The sequence below is a fragment of the Lissotriton vulgaris genome, chromosome 2_1 (assembly GCF_964263255.1).
Source record: "Lissotriton vulgaris chromosome 2_1, aLisVul1.2, whole genome shotgun sequence".
Classification (NCBI taxonomy): Eukaryota; Metazoa; Chordata; class Amphibia; order Caudata; family Salamandridae; genus Lissotriton; species Lissotriton vulgaris.
The window spans coordinates 504,761,258-504,780,395 of record NC_141687.1 but is presented as its reverse complement, the minus strand read 5'-3'; the positions used below and the strand labels follow the sequence as shown (position 1 = coordinate 504,780,395).

General features: G+C 43.7%; 1 protein-coding gene across 1 annotated transcript in view; it reads left to right on the top strand.

The window, feature by feature from the left end:
* DNAH7 (dynein axonemal heavy chain 7) overlaps window positions 1–19,138 on the top strand; it is a 1,812,153-nt gene that overhangs the window by 693,825 nt on the left and 1,099,190 nt on the right. The window contains exon 31 of the mRNA XM_086955398.1: window positions 16,177–16,359. Coding sequence (XP_086811524.1) covers window positions 16,177–16,359 — 183 coding nt within the window. The remainder of the gene's footprint in view (window positions 1–16,176; window positions 16,360–19,138) is intronic.

Genomic DNA, 19,138 nt, shown 5'->3' with positions numbered 1-19,138 from the left:
CCCTTTTTTCCGCACCATCGACGCATAACAGTTTTTCTGGGACTCTCCATTTCCTTTGGATATTACTTTGTTATAGTTGCCTGTTTCTGTGTAACTGTGCTATGGCTGCACAAAAGAAGTCCGGGTTCAAATCCTGTAGGGAGTGTGGGGGTTATATGTCTATCACGGACCCCCACGAATATTGCCTTTGATGTCTGTTGTCAGATCACAATGACGAAGGATGTTCATCTTGTCGGAGGATGAATCCCAAGGCACGTTAAGAGCGGGAGGCGAAGTTATTCATGGCCCGGGCAAGAAAAGAGAAGAGAGGCCGTAAAAGATCCATGTCGAAGTCAACGACCCGCACACCTTGAGGTCGTCGAAGAAGCACAAAAAGATATGTTGTCATGGATCCCGACGTCAGTCTACAAAAAGCAAGTCTTCGAGGTGAGATTCTCCTGTTCATCGGCGTCATGGTAAAGATGACATCTCACCTTCTCCTTCTCCACAGGCTACTCTGACCCATTCTTCCGCACCAATGGATTTGCCAGTGCCCAGGGAGTCATCTCCTGCTCCTCTGACTTTGCCTGCCCAGCTGCGGAGTCCCCTAAGCTGCACCACAGCCCACCACAATGCTTCGGTTGGATCCAGAGCAGGCGGTTCCGGATCCTGATCCACCCTTTCCAGGTCCGGGTGCAGATCTGATGCATTTTCTAAATACGATGTTTGGCATGTTTGCCAAAGCGAACCCATCCGGTGCACCGGCTTGCCATGTGGGTCTGCTTACTTTCGATTTGAGCGTACCCCAGCAATATGTCCAGGCACCTTTCGTGCCATTTATGCCCATGGCATCTTCATGGCATCTCCCAGTGCAGAGATTCTCAATGCCGATTCCAGTCTCTGGTGCCATCTGGTTTTGGGCCAATGCCTTCTGTACGTGCCTAATGTACTGGAGCCGTACATTAGGCATATACTCCAAATTTCTTTTTCCACGGAACATCTCCCGGAAGATTGGAAAAAAAGCGATTGTGCTCCCCATAAAGAAAAAACCCAACATTAGCCATGATATACTGGAAAATGTAAGACCTATTTCTCTGCTCCCCTATTTAGCAAAAGTGGCGGAGAAAGTGGCAAATGGTCAACTAATGACACATTTAGAAAAATCTAATTCCCTGCACCCCTCGCAATCCTGCTTGCGAGCGGGCTTCTCCACGGAGACAGCTCTTGCGAGCGACAGAGTTCCTTAGACAGGGGGCGGATGCCGGCAACACCATGGCCTTGGTGATGCTTGACCTCAGTGCGGCATTTGACACTGTAGCCCACTCCATCTTACTACAGTGTCTAGTCAAGGCGGGTGTCACCAGCTCCGCATTGGGGTGGCTGAAATCCTTCCTCACAGGTAGAAGCTTTATGGTCCAACGAGGCTCCTATACATCAGCAGAGATGGCCTTAGAACAGGGGGTTCCTCAGGGCTCGGCCCTGAGTCCAACTCTCTTCCACCTTTATATGACCCCCTTGGCCGAAGTTGTGCAGGCGTATGGAGTAGAGTTGGTCTCCTACGCAGATGACACCCAACTGCTGATCTCGCTGTCTCAAGCACCATCAAAAGCAGCATCTAATTTTAAGACTTGCATGCAAGCACTAGCCGAATTGATGGACGCACATTGCCTAAAACTTAATGGATCTAAAACAGAGGTAATGGTTGTGGGAGGGAACAACCTGAGTTGGTCGCAGGATTGGTGGCCTACGTGTCTGGGTCCCACACCTGTTCCCTGTAAAAAAGCCAAAAACTTGGGTATATGGGTGGACCCCACTCTGTCCTACGAAGGCCACATTTGTCGCCTCGTAGGAAAATGTTTCGGGATCCTGAAAACACTAAATCGCACTCTGGACTTACTGCCGCTGGAGGCCAGACGCACTATGACCCAGGCGCTGGTGACCTCCCGTATGGATTACGGGAATGTCTTGTTCCTGGGCACTACAGAACATAGTCTAAAGTGGCTACAAGTCCTCCAAAATACAGCAGCTCGTCTTGTACTACGACTCCCCAGAAGAGCAGCATCTAAACCAGCATTAGCGGCTCTACACTGGCTATCGATCAAGAAAAGAGTGATGTTTAAAGCCCTCTTAATGTGCCACAGGATACTCCAACATAAAGCCCCTCCCTATTTGCTTGATCTAGTACTTAGGTATGAGCCAACCAGAGCCTTACGATCAGAGGGGATGGGTCTGCTGACGATCCCCCGTGTAAAAAGAGCAAAACTAGGTGGTCGCTCTTTTAGATACGTTGTGGCAAAAAACTGGAATGCTCTCCCCGGATCACTGACATAATATAGAATGACAAAATATAGACTTACCAAAATATAGTCACCAAAATATAGAATGCCAAAATATCGAATTCCTATCTACAAACAGGTAAGTACAAAAATATTGAATCCAAAATATAGTCTGTAAAAAATATAGTCAGTCAAAATATCGCATTTTTTCAAATGTCTTAAAAGTAATTTAAATTTAATGAAATAATAAATATAATTAACTAAAACATACTTAAAAATACTCAAATAACCTTAAAATTAAGATATAATTAATTTAAGTTATTAATAAAAAATGTACAATATTTTACTGTAGGATAGCAGGAGGGTAACATTTAATATTACCACTCCAGTGAGTGCAACAGTAGGAAAAGCGTTGGATAGCGAAGGGGTAAAAAATACTATTCCCACTCCAGTGAGTGCAACAGTAGGGAAAGCGTTGGATAGCGTAGGGGTAAACATTACTATTCCCACTCCAGAGAGTGCAGCAGTAGGGAAAGCGTTGGATAGCATAAGGGTAAAAATTACTATTCCCACTCCAGAGAGTGCAACAGTAGAGAAAGCGTTGGATAGCGGGAGGGTAAAAATTACTATTCCAACTCCAGAGCGTGCAACAGTAGGGAAAAAGTTGGATAGCGTAGGGGTAAGAATTACTATTTCCACTCCAGAGAGTTCAACAGTAGGGAAAGTGTTGGATATTGGAAGGGTAAAAATTACTATTTCCCCTCCAGAGAGTACAACAGTAGGGAAGGCATTGGATAGCCTAGGGGTAAAAATTACTATTCCCACTCCAGAGAGTGCAACAGTAGGGAAAGCGTTGGATAGCGTAGGGGTAAAAATTACTATTCCCACTCCAGAGAGTGCAACAGTAGGGAAAGCGTTGGATAGCGGGAGTGTGAAAATTACTATTCCCACTCCAGATAGTCCAACAGTAGGGAAAGCTTTGGATAGCGTAGGGGTAAAAATTACTATTCCCACTCCAGAGAGTGCAACAGTAGGGAAAGCGTTGGATAGAGTAGGGGTAAAATTACTATTCTCACTCCAGAGAGTGCAACAGTAAGGAAAGCGTTGGATAGCAGGAGGGTGAAAATTACTATTCCCTCTCCAGTGAGTTTAACAGTAGGGAAAGTAATGATTTAATATAATATTAAAAATAAATTAAATATCAATACCAATAAATCATTAATTGAAATTAATAACCAATTTAATATTATGTAATAATTAATTAGAAATACAACTACATATTAGTTATAAAAAATTAATAACCTAATCATAATTATTTAACAACTAATTAATTTTCAATAACAAAAACTAATTAATACCAATTAAAAATTAACAGTAAATTAATTATCAATACACAAAAAAGTATTTTTAATATGTAATTAATTACAATTACATTACTTCCCACCCTATTCCCCTAGAAACCCACATCCCACTACAGAAAATACATTAATACAATTATCATAATTATCAAATATTTAATTAATACAAAATAATTACCAATTAATAAAAATTAATTGCCAATTAATAGAAATTAATTACCAATTAAAAATTAATTAACAATAAATTTAAAATCAATACCAATAAATGAAAAATATTATTTACTTTATTACAATTACATTTCTTCCCACCCTATTCCCCTATAAACCCACAACCCGCTACAGAAAATAAATTTAGAAAATTAACATAATTAACAATTAATCAATTAATACAAATTATTTGGCAATTAATAAAAATGAATTATCAATTAAAAAATAACAATAAATTCAAAATGAATACCAATAAATAAATAAAAATATTTGATTAATTGCAATTAAATTACTTCCCACCCTATTTCCCTATAAACCCACAACCCGCTACAGAATTAAATTACGCAAAAATTAAATAACATAAAATTCATTACTTAAAATACATTAATCATACATTACAAACATTAATATACACTTTTCACACATATACTAACATACAAAACACTTTAACAAAATTGATATTATTAAAACATCGATATATTTAATGCCTATATTGTATACTTCGATATTTTGACTTCTATATTTTGGAAATTGATATTACTGACCTTAAATTCGATATTTTCAACCACTATATTGTGTCCATTCGATATTTTGTCCATTCTATATTTTTACTTCGATATTTCCATTCTATATTTTTGAATCGATATTATGACTGTTTACCGCTCTCCCCACTTCCCTAAGGCTGGAAGAATCTGAAACGAAATTTAGATCAATGCTAAAAACATACTTATATAAACAATAAGCATCTGAAAAGGCGGTGGGTGTTGGGAGATCTCTGGTAACTTGTTTCCACAGCGCGGGGACACGACGGGATGGCGTCACCAGGCGCTTCATAAGCTACCTTATTATTATTATTAGTATTATTCCCGGCTTCGAGCGACACTCTAACTGCCGATGAGGGACCTCCGATGCCGGCACCTGGTGTTGCTGATGTCGATCCTGAAGTTGAACTCTAGAAGGGTGGCCCAGAGGCGTACCAGAGACAGCAGGATCAAGCAGAAGAAGGGGAAATTCTTCACTCTGTAGATGACTTTGAAGGCCTTCAGGAGGCCAATGGCTTGGACACTTCCCCTGAGTGGGAACTTTCTTTCCCAATGCCTTCTCAGGATGTGGCTCCTTATCATACTGCAATCAGTAAGGCAGCTGACCTGTTGGATCTGCAACTACCTACAGCTGAGGTCAGGTCTAATATCTTGACTGAAGTCTTGCACTCTCCTTCTTCAGTGGTTGAGCCTTAACTACCATTCATGAGGATTTAACCAAACGAATTCTGGAAGTGTGGCAGAAGCAGTGGCAAGGTGATATAAGCCCGCTCAGGGGTATGCAGCTTTTCTAACCTCTCACCATTCACCAGAGAGCTTGGTGGTTTAAGCTTCATGTTCTACCAAACAGTTGGCGGGATCCTTTCCCACCTCCCCGGGGGATAGGGACTCAAAAAAGCTTGACAATCAGCCAAAAAGATTTTCTCCTCAACCGGTATGGCCTTAAAAGCAACAAATGCTACATGCTTGTTGGGAAGGTATATCCGTGCTTTGATGTACTCAGCCAATGAGGTGGCTCCTAAACTGTCTGAAGGCATACAAGGACTTTTCTGGAGGTCTTGGCTGATACACAAGCTGCAGCCTGTCATGTGATTCAGTCAGGCCTGGATACGGCGGACTCAGTCTCCAGAGTGATGGGCTCCTCAGTGACTACCAGGAGGCACGCCTGGTTGAGATCTGGATTTTCTATGGATGTGCAGGACCCCCTGCTTGATCTGGCTTTAGATGAATCCAGGCTCTTTGGAGCAAAGGCAGTTTCTGCTCTACAACGCTTCAAGAATAGGAGGGCTACTGAGAGGTTCTCAGGCCTGTAGTCCTAATCTAGGGGCTATGGATATAGAATATTTCGTGGGTTTGGAAAGGAGGCTTCCTTTCGAGGGTGTCAGCAGCAACAGTAGCAGCAGAACCCACTGCACAAGTCTTACAGAGGCAGGGGATGAGGCCATATGCAGGGGAGGGGCCTCTCGACATCAGTCCTCCTCCTCCACCTCTCCTGTTCCCCCTCTGGTTTTACAGGGAAGCAGCTCTTGATCCCCCATCTTGGAGCATGTTGGTCCCGTAGTGTCCCATTTTCTACAAAATTGGAAATCTGTTACATCCGATCTTTGGGTTTTGCATCTTGTAAAAAATGGGTACACCCTTCCTTTCCAGGAGGTATCACCCTCCTTAGCTTCCTCGCCAATGCTGGTGTTTGGCGGACCATCTGTTGCTCCTGCAACAGGAGGTTCTAACTTTGCTTCAGAAAGGTGCGATAGAGGTGGTTCCAGAGCAGGAAAGCGGTCAGAGATACTACTCTTGGTGTTTCTTGATCCCCAAAAAAGATGGTGAGTTGAGGCCAATCCTAGACCTCAGGGTCTTGAATTTGTACCTCAGGCAATAGAAGTTCAAGATGTTGAGCCTAGCTCAGGTTCTTTTGGTGCTGCCGCATGAAGACTGGATGGTGCTGTTAGGAACCTAAGACTTTGGCAGAATGGATCTCAGCTTGTGGGCTCTATTTCTACATTTTGTAGAAGGAGGTTTACTAAGGCCATCATGCCCACCTGGTAGACCACCTGACAAGGCCAGGACCGAACTGATTAAAGTGCGGCCCTTAAAGATGGCTGGAAGCGCTAAGATTAGCTCTTCAGCCTTTCAACAATGAGCTTGTGAAATTCGCAGCACAGCTGAGGCTCGCGCTTGCCCTCAACTGTGCACACTTCAGCGAGCCCGTTGCTGGTTCAGCAGCGCTTGCAGGGCCGGACTGGCCCTAGGCGGCACCGGGCAATCCCCCAGTGCGCCGCACAGGTGGGGGCCAGTTTTGGGCCACTGGGGGCCGTTTTTGTTACAGGGCTGTTTTAGCAGCATAGTGTGCTTCGTCCATTTTCTTAGAGGTAGTGTAGGAGAGAATGTATTTAATTTCTACCGACAGTAGTCTTCAGAAAAGCTATGCGACTAGTTTTCTAGAAGTTAGACGCAGAAGATTTACGAGCTGTCACGGTACTGGCAGCTTGTTACCCGCTTCGTTCCAGTCAGAAGTGTTTATCAACGCAGTTCCAGTCACGCAAGTACAGCTCTGGAAGCTGATAATTCCTAAATATAAAAAGACTCAGTTCACAGTAGTTTATATTTGAAAATCATGTATCTGACCTCAGCCCTCCTTTTGCTTTCAGCCTTAGCAAACAGTTTAGTTCTCTCAAATAGGCAAAAATGGTTTAATTATGTAAGACTTAGATATAATACTTACCAGAGAGTTGTTTATCCAGTAGAGTGAAAAGGCTTCGTGAATTCTACCTGCATTAAAAGAAAATAAAGGTTATTAGCTCTACCAACAGAATTTGTTTAAGAAATACATTAGTTAATAGACAGTATATTAGTTACATTAAATTGTATTGTATTCCTACAAGAAAGTCACATATTTTGGACATCGTTTTGGAGCCCATACCTAAGACTCCCATTATAGAAGAGAGACAATAGCCTTGTCTAAAAAGGGTATGTTACTATTGGAATAAGAAAATATTGAGGATTAGTAGAACCCTAGAGAGGAACTTAGTAATTGTGTCATTTGTTTTACAGTGTCAAAACTACAGAAACAGTGCAAGAAGCAAGATCAAGTAGTTGCTGGTTGCTGAAATACAACACAAGTAATTGAAGATGAGGCTGTCACTTATCTGTCCCATACCCCCTTTCACCACTCCAGAGTCCCTACATAATCCCTTGAAAGATTCTTCAGGAGTGTGGGGGAAAGTCAGAGAGGCATTAGGAATCAGCAACATTCTGCTCCTGTGAAGTACCTGGGAAACTTTAAGTAAGACTCTTGACAGGTGCTGATCGAATTGCAGGATACCTAATTCCATATTCTCATCCTGAAGTCGCATCGGAAGTATCTCAGTTTTATGGTGGGATCCCAACACTACCAATTTGCGGTTCTTCTGTTCGGGCTTACTTCTGCACTGCTAGTCTTCACAAAGGTGATGGCAGTGGTTGCAGCTCGTTTCAGAAGGTCGGGGATCCCAGTGTTCCCCTATCTGGACGACTGGCTGCTCATCATCTGCAGTTAACGGCTCAACTGTTGTTTGACTTGGGTTTTTCAATAAATGTACCCAAATCTCACCTAGTGCCCTCTCAGTGCAACCTGTTCATAGGTGCAGTACTGGACACTACTGTGAATTGTGCCTTTCCGCCTCCAGAGAGGATTTTGACATCCAGGCTCTGATTCCGTTGTTTCAGGAATGGGCCGAAGTTCCAGTACTGAAGGCCTTGCGCCTGCTCTGTCTGTTCGCTTCCTGCATACTGTTGATCAATCATGCAACCTGGCATATGAGGGCCCTCTAGTGGTACCTCCACAAGCAGTGATTTCAACACAACGGAGATCTCAGGCAGGAGGTCACTGCAGCAGATCTGTTATGGTGGAGTGTTTCAGGCAACTTATCTCAAGGGAAGGCGTTTCAACCTCCTTCTCCAGTGGCCACTGTAATAACGGTTGCCTCCACTCTAGGGTGGGGTGCTCATCTGATGGACCTGGATGTCAAGTTTCTTTGGTCTCTAGAGGAAAGATTACTTCATATCAATCTTCTGGAATTGCGGGTGATACGTTTGGCACTCAAGGCATTTCTTCCCTCCCTTCGTGGTCAGTCAGTTCTGGTCCTCACGGACAACACTACTGCAATTTGGTACCCCAACAAACAGGGAGGCGTAGGGTCATATCCTCTCTGCAGAAAGGCCCCTCGGGTCTGGTCCTGGGCTCCGGACCATCACAATTGTGTGATCGCAAATCATCTAGCCGCAGTACTAAAAGTTCGTGCTGACAGTCTCAGTTGGCAATTCTCGGCCGATCCCGAGTGGCGTCTTTATCCAGAGGTGGTCCATTATGTCTTCAAGATGCAGGGGTTTCCTCGGTTGGACCTGTTTGACACTCAGGAGAATGCACACTGCCCGCTGTTCTGCAGTCTTCAGTATCGGATGTGAGGAGCATTGGGGGACATGTTTCAGTTGGATCCTTGCCTGGCGATTCCTCCCATACCCTTGATTCCTCGCATTCTGTGGAAGATTTGCCAATACCAGGCCCAAGTCATATTGATCGCCCCGGATTGGCCAAGAAGGGTGTGGTACACAGACCTCCTTCACCTTTTAGCGCACCTTCCGCTCCGTCTCCTTCTCAGGGTAGGCCTCCTCTTGCAGTCGCAGGTGCAGGTTCTTCACCCCCACCTTAAGAGCCTGCACCTTCATGCCTGGAGATTGAACAGGGCAAGCTGAGTTCTTTCTCTCTCCCACCGAATGTGGTGGATGTTATTTTACCGGCCAGAATACACTCTACCAAATCTGTTTACTCCTGTAGATGGGCCAGCTTTGTGAAAAGTTGTGGAGAGAGGTCAATTGATCCTTTGAAGGCCTATTTATCTAATGTGCTTAGCTTTTCGCTTTTCCTAGCCCAGTAAGGTTGTTCTGTGGCTACTGTTGAAGGTTAGTTGTCGGCTTTGTCAATTTGTTTGCCAGACCAGCTTTCTTTGTTCAAGTCCCCAATAGTTATGAGGTTCCTTAAGGGCCTTGTTAATACTTTCCTCCCACTCCCTTCATTATGCCCCAGTGGGACTTAAATTTTGACTTTCCTGATGGGTTCTCCTTTTGAGCCTCTGCATAGTTGCCCGTTGAGGCTTCTCACATTCATAACTTTTCTTCTGGTTGGTATTACCTCTGCCAGGAGGGTAAGTGAGCTTCGGGCTCTTAGTTCTAAGCCTCCTTTTATAACCATCCTTGCAGACAAGATGGTTCTTAGGACCAGAGCTGCTTTCATCCCTAAGGTGGTTACACCTTTTCATCTAGGGCAGTCTATCACCTTACCTACATTCTATAATTCCCCATAACCTTCCAAGGAGGAGGAGAGACTTCACTGCCTTGATCCTCGAATGGTGGTCAGATTCTACTTGGACAGAACCAAGGACTTGAGGCTGGACTACCAGCTCTTTGTTGGTTACGTGGGACAAATGAGCACAGCTGTTCATAAGAGAACATTTTCCAGGTTGATCATCTTGTACATCAAGATCTGCTATGCCTTGGCCAAGAAGGAGTACCTGAAGGTATTAGAAAGTGGGTGGAACGAACGTCCGCATGCCGATGAGGCTCCGGTGACCTCATACGGAGTCACGAGCAGAGCCGTGTTATTGGGACGTTCTCATCGACGTTGGAGGGCTATCAAAAGGTTTCTGTGAAATGCTGGTCACAGGGGTAATTCAAAAGGTGAGGAATCCACAGGGAGATACTGTATTCACCTGAAAAAGCATTGCCGAAGGTAATTAACTTGTTGTTCTGGTCCTGAGGACAACACTACCGCGATCAACAAACAGGGAGGAAGGAGTAGGGTCGTTTCTACAGGGAGGCTCTGTGACACTGGTCCTGGGCTCAGGACCATCAGATTTGCATGATTGCAAATCATCTGGCCGGTTTGCTGAATGTGCGGCAGACAGTCTCAGTTGGCAATACTCAGCCGATCGTGAGTGGCGTCTTCATCCGGAGATAGTCCATCACATTTTCAGGATGTGGGGATTTCCTCAGTTGAACCTGTTTGCCACTAACGAGTGTGCGCACTGCCCGTCGTAGCACAGTCTCCAGTATCCGAAGCGGGCAGTGCTGGGGGACGCGTTTCAGTTAGATTGGGGCTCACAGCTTCTTTACATATTTCCTCCTATATCCTTGAATCCTCGGGTTCTGAGGAAGATTTGCCAAGACCAGGCCCAAGTCATATTGATTGCCCCTGATTAGGCCAGGAGGGTGTGGTACACAGACCTTCACTTCTTATTGCACCCTCCGCTCCGTCTCCCTCTCAGGGCAGAACTCCTCTCGCAGGGAGAGGTTCTACACCCCCACCACCTGATCCTGCATTTTTGTGCCTGAAGATTAACCGGGCAACCTAAGCTCTTTTTTTCTCCCTCCGGATGTGGTGGATTTTATTTTATCGGCCAGAAGACACTCCACCAAATCTGTCTATTCCACTAGGTGGACTCTACTGACCTGTTTTAACCTTACCCACGCTCACTCTTGCACTTCCTAGGTCCCTCACACACATGCACCCATTGGCATAAGGAATGAAAGATCTCCGCGAAAGTGCAGCACTTTGTGCTGCCCGACGGGCATTGCACCGCCAGCCTGCCGTTGGAGCAGGGTGCCAATGATGATACTGGACATTCATCGGGTGGGATGACAACAGCCATTCAACCTTTGGTATGTGTGAGGCACCCTAGATTCCGAAAAGGGATTACTTTACTCCCTGCTTTGTCACACCCTGTAAGAGAGAGGCTCCTTTGAGTTACTTTAGTTAATCCCGTTGGGGAACTTTGTACCATTTTTGTTGATTCTCTATTCCACTAGGTGGGCCAGGTTTGGTAAATGGTGTAGAGGCAGTTCAATTGATCCCTTAAATGCCCATTTGTTTGATATTCTTAGTTTTTCATTTTCTTTGACTGTAGTGACTGTCAATGGCTTCTTGTCGGCCTTGTCAGCATTTCTTTGTTTGCCAGACCAACCCTCGTTGTTTAAGTCTCTCATAGTCATGTGATTCATTAAGGGTCTCATTAATAGATTTCCTCTCACTCCTTTTATTATGCCTCAGTAGGATTTAAATGTTGTTCTTACTTTCCTGATGGAATCTCCTTTTGAGCCTCTACATATTTGTCCATTTAGGTTTCTCTCATTTAAAACTATTTTTCTGATTGCGATTACCTCTGCCAGGCAGGTTAGTGAGCTGCAGGCTCTTAGTTCTAAGCCTCCTTTCAGCTCTATCCATGCAGAAAAGATGGTTCTCAGGACCAGACCTGCTTTCCTGTCTAAAGTAGTTACTCCTTTTCACCTGGGGCAGGCCATCCCTTTACCCACTTTCTATCTTCCCCCTCATCCTTCTATGGAGGAGGAGAGACTTCACCTCCTGGACTCTAAGAGGGTGGTCAGCTTCTACCTCGACAGAACTAAGGACTTCAGGCTAGACAACCAGCTCTTCATTGGTTATGTGGGAAAAATGAAGGGCAAGGCTGTCAACAAGCGAACGTTGTCCAGGTGGATCACCCAGTGCAACAAGATCTGCTACATCTTGGCCAAGAAAGAGCCGTCTGAAGGTATTAGAGCTCATTCTAATAGAGCTAAGTCTTCTTCGGCTTTGGCTAGAGGTGTCCCTGCTGTTGACATCTGCAAGGCGGCAACTTGAGCCTCCCTCCACACTTATGCGAAGCATTACTGCTTAGATTCGGAGGTGAGGGGGGATGGCCATTTTGCATGCTCTGTGCTGCAGTACCTTTTGGTGTAGGTAGGTGTACACCCTCCTCTGGGAGTGGGACTGCTTGGAGATTCAATTCAAAAGGTGAGGAATCCACAGGCAGATGTATCCATCAGAAGAACAAATTACTTACCTTTAGTAACGCTTTTTCTGGTGAATACAGTATCTGCCTCTTGATTCGTCACTGACCCACCTGCCACCCCGTTGTCTACCTACTTATACTGAAAATAATTTTTAGTTTTTCAGTCTTGTGTTCATTGGCATTGGAGATACATGATGCTTGCCGCCAGGAAACATCTATGTTTTAGAATTTCCAGTTTCCTTTCTTCTTGAGTAGTATGTATATATATTTTTATTCTTTATATTCTTGTGAAATGTTGTTGGTTCACCCGTTCAACTCGAAGGCACAGTAAAAATGGGTGGAACTGACACCAGCATGCCAACGAGGTCTTCTCATGGCTCAGATTACGTCAAGCGTAGTTGTGAGCGGAGCCGTGCTATTGTGAAGTACTCTTCGATTTGGGAGAACTATGAAAAAAGTTTCAGTGCAATGCTGTGTGCAGGGTAATTTAAAAGGTGAGGAATTCACAGGCAGATGCGGTATCCACTAGAAAAAGTGTTACCGAAGGTAAGCAACTTGTTCATCAAGTACAGAAATCTTTTTAAGTGTCAAGACTGCTATTATTTTAAAGTAACAATTTCTTATAGGCTATTCTGATTTATGAAATTTCACTGGCAATTTGAGTTGCTCACTCTCACAGCAGGCACAAGGGACAAAGTGGCATAGATGCATTTACTCTTTCACCCAGTTTTGTAGGAAGGGTGCATGCTGTCAGGGTCTGCTTCCACAGCTAAATGAACCATCTTTGCTCCTTATCACTTTCAATTAACCACCTTTAGTCAGAAGCATTTTTTTTAGTAAATAGTGTATCCATGCTATTGTGACTCACACATGCCTTCTGGTGAATACTTCTAGCCTCAGATTCTTCACCTTGTGAATATTAATCAGATATCAGACTTGATCCGAAAACCTTTCAGCAATGGCTCTGCATTCCCGTAGCTGGCATCATGCGGCACCCCATCAACATTGTTCTACTCCTTAGGTGTCATGTGGATCTGCATAGAAGTGCCACCTATGCATGCAGAATTTAATTGTTTTTTAGAGTGTTGCACAACTAAACACAAAGCACAGCAGCAGATTGGTTGGACTAGAGTGCAGATCTCTAGACTTGGAACTGGGACATTTTTAGATGGAAAAAAAGTCCGGTTCACAGAAAGGGATGGTGGGATGATTGGTGAAGAATCTGCAGGATAGACTATCCACCAGTAACTTGTTCTTCTGATGGATACTTCTAACCACAGATTCCTCACCTTGTGAATAGATAGTAAAGTAGTACCTCATATGTGGTGGGTCCGTGAGCTGGCTCAGATAAAAAGTCCTTTAAGAACCAATGGGCAAAATGCCCATTTCGACCGACCTAGTTGTCTAGGCAGTAGTGCTTTGTGAACGTATGAACTGACGCCCATATAACCGCACGCCAAATTCCTTGAACAACCATTCTGTGTGCCAACGCAGTGGTAGCAGGTTTGACTCTGGTGGAGTGAACCTGAAAGCCATCTGGGGTACTTCTTAGCTAATGTATAGTAGATTTTGATACAGGGAATGTTCCTGCAAGAGATGATCCTTTTCTGCACTGCCTTCCCCTTCTTCGCCACAGAGAATCCAACAAAGAGCTGATTGTCTGCACCATGTTCCATGTACAATCAATGTAGAAACTTAGAGGTCTTTTAGGGTGCAGCCAATGGAGTTTCTCTTCCCTCTTGGAATGGCGAGGAGAGGGTGATCATTTTTCTGACATAAAATGAAGTGATCACTGTTGGTAGAAAAGAAGCTCACTTTCTTAACATCAGCTTGTCCAGAAAGACTTTTGTGTACCGTGGGTTGACAGAGTTTACTCACATTCTGTAATGTAATGGAAATGAAGAAAGCTTTCTTGAGAGTGAGGACAGCTGTGTTGTATCTTAAAGGGAGTACACAATAGGGATGTCAGCAATAAATTCAAGAGATTTTGAAAAGTTTTTGGATCCAGTCTGACACCTCAGGGAATATTCACAAGGTGAGGAATCTGAGGTTAGATTGATTATCCACCAGAAATAGTGTAACGGAAGTCAAGTCAAGTTCTTTTGTCTAAGAAGAGTCTTCATTTTTCAGCTCCAATGGGAACTATTCAAAAATGCATTTGTGATTACAGGAAATAGGACTACAGAACTATTCTCCAATTGTATATGAATATTCTCTGACTAGTTCCACTTTAGTACTATTTTAGATGTTTTGGGGCCAATTTACAAAGGATTGTAAAAGTATGTGAAAGAGTGCTACAGACATTCTAATTTACCTATACCAAAATGCATTGGGGATGGGCCTCACTGTGTGTGTGTTTGTATATGTGTGCATGTGTGTGAGTGTGTGAGAGAGATAAAAAACAATTGATCCTTTGTCAAACATCACCTTGGTGAGAGCTCTGTTCCTAAAAAATGTTTTAAAGATATTCAACTATTCAATGCTTGAAATAGAAATAATGCTGAACCGATTAAATGTTCAATTTCTTTGTTGCTTCTAGTCCTCTCTATTTATTTTATTTGTTTTCTCCCTCACTCCTTTTAAAAAAAATATTTTTTTGCGTTTAACAAACATTTTAATAGGGACTACAATATCACTGCCATAGGGATTACAATGTCCCTTTCCACCTGCCATTTCATCACGGTCCGCCTGCCATGAAAAGTCAGGCAGAAAGGGACTTAGCCTAGCGGGCCCAGTTTCCCCCTTGGCCTTCAGCTATGGGTTCTGGGGGGCACCTATGGTGGTTCCCTAACCATTCATGTACCGTCTGGCAGGGACTGCATTGTGCCTGTCACCAGGTGTCAGGATGTTTACAAACATGCCTCTTACCAGGGAGGCTTGTGCTGCAGCCTTTTTTCAGGCCGCAGCACAAGCCTCAATGCTAAGAGGCATGTTTCCCACTGCCTCCACAGCAGGAAAATCGTCATCTGTCTGGCGGGACTGCCGACTCCTTGATGGTCGTTCCTGTTCCCAAAAGGGTGGCGGTCGGGCGCTTGTCCGACCATCATCATAATCAGGCCCTTTGTGTTCACATTTTTAGTATTTCAAACTGTTAAACATGAGGCTGCATTAAAAAATTCAGTGTACAAACCATCACATAAGTTATGGTTGATTTTGAAACTGTCGTATTCTTAAGGATTTGCTTTACATTATCTACTGCAAATTTGAAACTGATATATTTATCTTATCAATATCCTGAAGACCATTGGGCATAGGTCCCAAAGGTGAAATGTACATTACGTTTATTTAACACCGTACCAGTACAGTGCAATTACTAGTTGCACCCCATAGAATGGGGATTTACTTTGTGGATCTAGATTTACTGGTTGTAAAGCCACATGGAACTCTCAATTCCTTGGAGTCTAACACATATATTTACCAGCTGCTCTTAGTAGTGGGCAATGTAGGCAGCAGCCTCTGTGTGAGGTGGGAGTGGATGGAAGGGGTTTGGAGCATGGGGGATAGCAGAACAAGGTAAATATTTGCAGTGATGCCTCCGTCTGCAAAACTTAAACCATAAATGTTTAGTGCTTAATTTAGTAAACCACTTCTGAAAGAGAAACAAATGAAGTGATTAAACCTACAATGAGGGCTTTCATCCTCATAACCAGTGCACTGGATATAGATCAGTAACTGGGCTAGGTCTACTCTTGACAGAAGTGAGTGCTTTTTACACAATTTAAACTGGTTTTCTGGAATTTGTGAGTTTCCTAAATGCCTGGCTCCTACGTTATATGCAACAGGATGCCCTGGGGAGCTGGAGTCCATAAAGCATTTTATTTTTATAAAGTATTTATCAGGCCTTATATAGGAGGTGTTTGTGTCCAATCTTGAGGAAAAGGGTATTATGTTATTTCAGGACGTCTTATGATCTTGATGATCAAAATAAACAACGTATTTATAAATATTAATGTTTATTCAACTAAAGTTGTAAACCGAAATATCTACCAAACAGAGTCCAGACAGGAAATGGCTAATTTTTGATGGCCCAGTCGATGCAGTGTGGATTGAAAATATGAACACAGTGTTGGACGACAACAAGAAACTCTGCCTTATGAGTGGTGAGATCATCCAGATGTCTTCACAAATGAGCCTTATCTTTGAGCCCATGGATTTAGAAGTGGCCTCCCCTGCTACTGTAAGTATCTTCACTTTCAGGCATGAAACCATTCATTGCAATCTATGATTCCCATAATTTGGTTATGTGCTCTTTTCGAAAAGTGTCACCTGTCAAGTGCCACATCCTGCTACAATAATTTGTAATCATATTTATTTATACGATTTGTATAGTGTGCAAATACCCTGGGGTTTCTCGGCGCTGTAAGGTAACTGAAGAGTCGCTGAGGTGGGAGGCTACTGATTGAAAAGCAAAGTTTTTACTTGTCTTCGGAATGTCACTAAGGAGGGGCTGTTTTTAATGTGGAGTGGGAGAGTGTTCCACAGTCTGGCAGTGGCCACTGTGAAACGTCTGTCACCCCAGGAAACCTTTTTGGTGCGGGGGACAGTGAGCAGATGGGCCGAGGCTGAGCGTAGAGATCTTTTAGGAGTGTAAGTGTGCAATACTTTTTTAGGAGTTCCGGCCCTGTATGGTTGATAGCTTTGTATGCAATACACAAAGCCTTGAATTTAGTACAGCTTCTGACTGGCAGCCAGTGCAGTTGACTAATGATGGGGGATATTGATGCGAACTTGGGAGTGCGGGACAGAATTGTTGCTGCCGCATTCTGGATTAACTGCAGCTTGTTAAGGACTTTCTCCTGAGCATTCAGGAGGAGTCTGTTGCAATAGTCCACCTTGGACAGCACCAAGGTACACATGAGGGTCTTGCCGGTGCTAGGTGGAAGGAAAGGCAGGAGTTTTCTAACCATTCTAAGGGTGTAAAAGGAGTAGGAGATGACAGACTTTGCATGGTTGATGAAGGAGAGCTTATCATCAAACATTACACCCAGCTTCCTAACCTTTGTGACAGGTGATGAGGAGGGGGCCGGTCGGTAGTCCACCAGGGTGGGGACCATGAGGGGGTGAGACTGCCAAAGATCATGACCTCCGTTTTATCGGAATTAAGTTTTAGGCAGTTGTTTGCCATCCAGGAGCTGATGGCTAGCATTCCCTCCTGAGAGCTGGCAGCAATTGCTCCGCCATAGTTATGTACGGCCAACACCAATTGGGTGTCATCGGCGTACAAGGTTAGTCTTATCCCCTGCACGTTAATGACCCTGGCCAAGTCTGACACATAGATGTTGAATAAGGTTGGACTTAGCGAGGATCCTTGGGGTACTACACAGGGAAGGGTGAAAAAGGAGAAGTAGAGGTCTCCGAGTTTGACTGACTGGGTACGGTTGGAAAGGAAATATCCTATTATGAAGTACATTTACAAATCTTGAACATGAGTACCTCCTGCTCTGCAAACAAAATTTATTCACACCCATAAGTTAAAGAGGTGGGTCTTGTGGAAAGCAGATGTAGCACTGCTGGTACTCTCATGGGTGTTCTTGTGCCACGTGTACTCACAGCCTCTAAATACTTGAGCTATGTTTGGACGTTTGCTGCTGGGGGATCTTGTTTGAGATCTGGTATGTTAGTAGACACCCATGCCTAGATTGTGCTGTCCATGTAAACATCCCTGTAGATGGGACTCTAGAGATGTACCGTCATCTACTACCGAAAAACCTCTGTTTAAGACAGTTTCCTAGTGTTGAAGCTGCCATGGCATAATTTCCTGTGGGGCAAAAAAATGCAATAGAAGGTTTATAGAGAGCACTGCATCCTCCTCACTTTATGGGTTAAACAAAATCCTCCTAGGAAAAGTCATTTTGCATCGCATGCTGTGGTAGGGATTTTTTAAGTGCATTACTGCACATCTACTCTATCTGAGCCAAGACACATCAGTGCTAGGTACGCACAATTGGAAAGTATATTTCTGTGGTGAATATCCACATTTGCAGCTTAACTGCGCTTACATTTACGCTAGGGATAATAGTTATGAGGCTATTTAAACCCATGAAAAAATACAGGCAAATATGCTGTAATGCTGGATACTGAGTGTCGTTTTGCAACATGCCTGATAAGTAATATGAGCAAACAGTTTTGGACCTGTGTTACAGTGTCTTATATAGGTATAGACATATTTTCATTGAAAAAACATTAATATAGATAAGATATGGTTAATCTTGTTCATGAGACATCAACATTAGTTTAAAAAACTCACAGGCATTCCTGAAAAAAACAAAGTTTAGGGAACTGTTAGAAATTAGGTCTCTAGTTGGTAGAGGTATGCACCCTGTCCATGCTGGCACCACAATTCTAGCCAGAATAAGTCAGACATGCACCCTAAATTCACCTGTGCTCACCCTTTGGCAGTTTGGCACAGAGTAGACAGGCTTTACTTAAGAGGCAATTTGTAAAGTGTTTGTGCAACACTTATTACAGTAAAACACAGAAAAACACCACCCAAAAATAATCCACACCAGGTCAGTCAAATAGAGCTTAATGTAATGATCAAAACAAGACGAAAATGACAACAACAAAAAAATAAGTAGAACCGTAGTTATGAGTTTGTAAAAATATCTTGAAATATACTGCTTAAAGTACCAACTGGGGCAATCTGTTCGCGATGGACTGGGTCAAATCTGAAAAGTCAAGCCGACAGTGATAGAGCGCAGGGCAGATATAAGATTCACGCAGGGCCCGCTGAAAAGAGTACCTTCACAGAGGAAGCGTCGTAGTTGAGGGTCACTGCAAGGAACTGTCAGAGGTGATGTGCCGTCGCCAATTCGTCGAATTGTAGGTGATGCGTCAGTTCCATATCGTGCAGTTCGCTGATGCATCGTTGGCGAACCGTCTGCAGTAAAGACAATGCATTGTCATTGAGATGTGCAACCGACGCTGTGGTGTCCACGAAGTGGTGATGCGTCGAG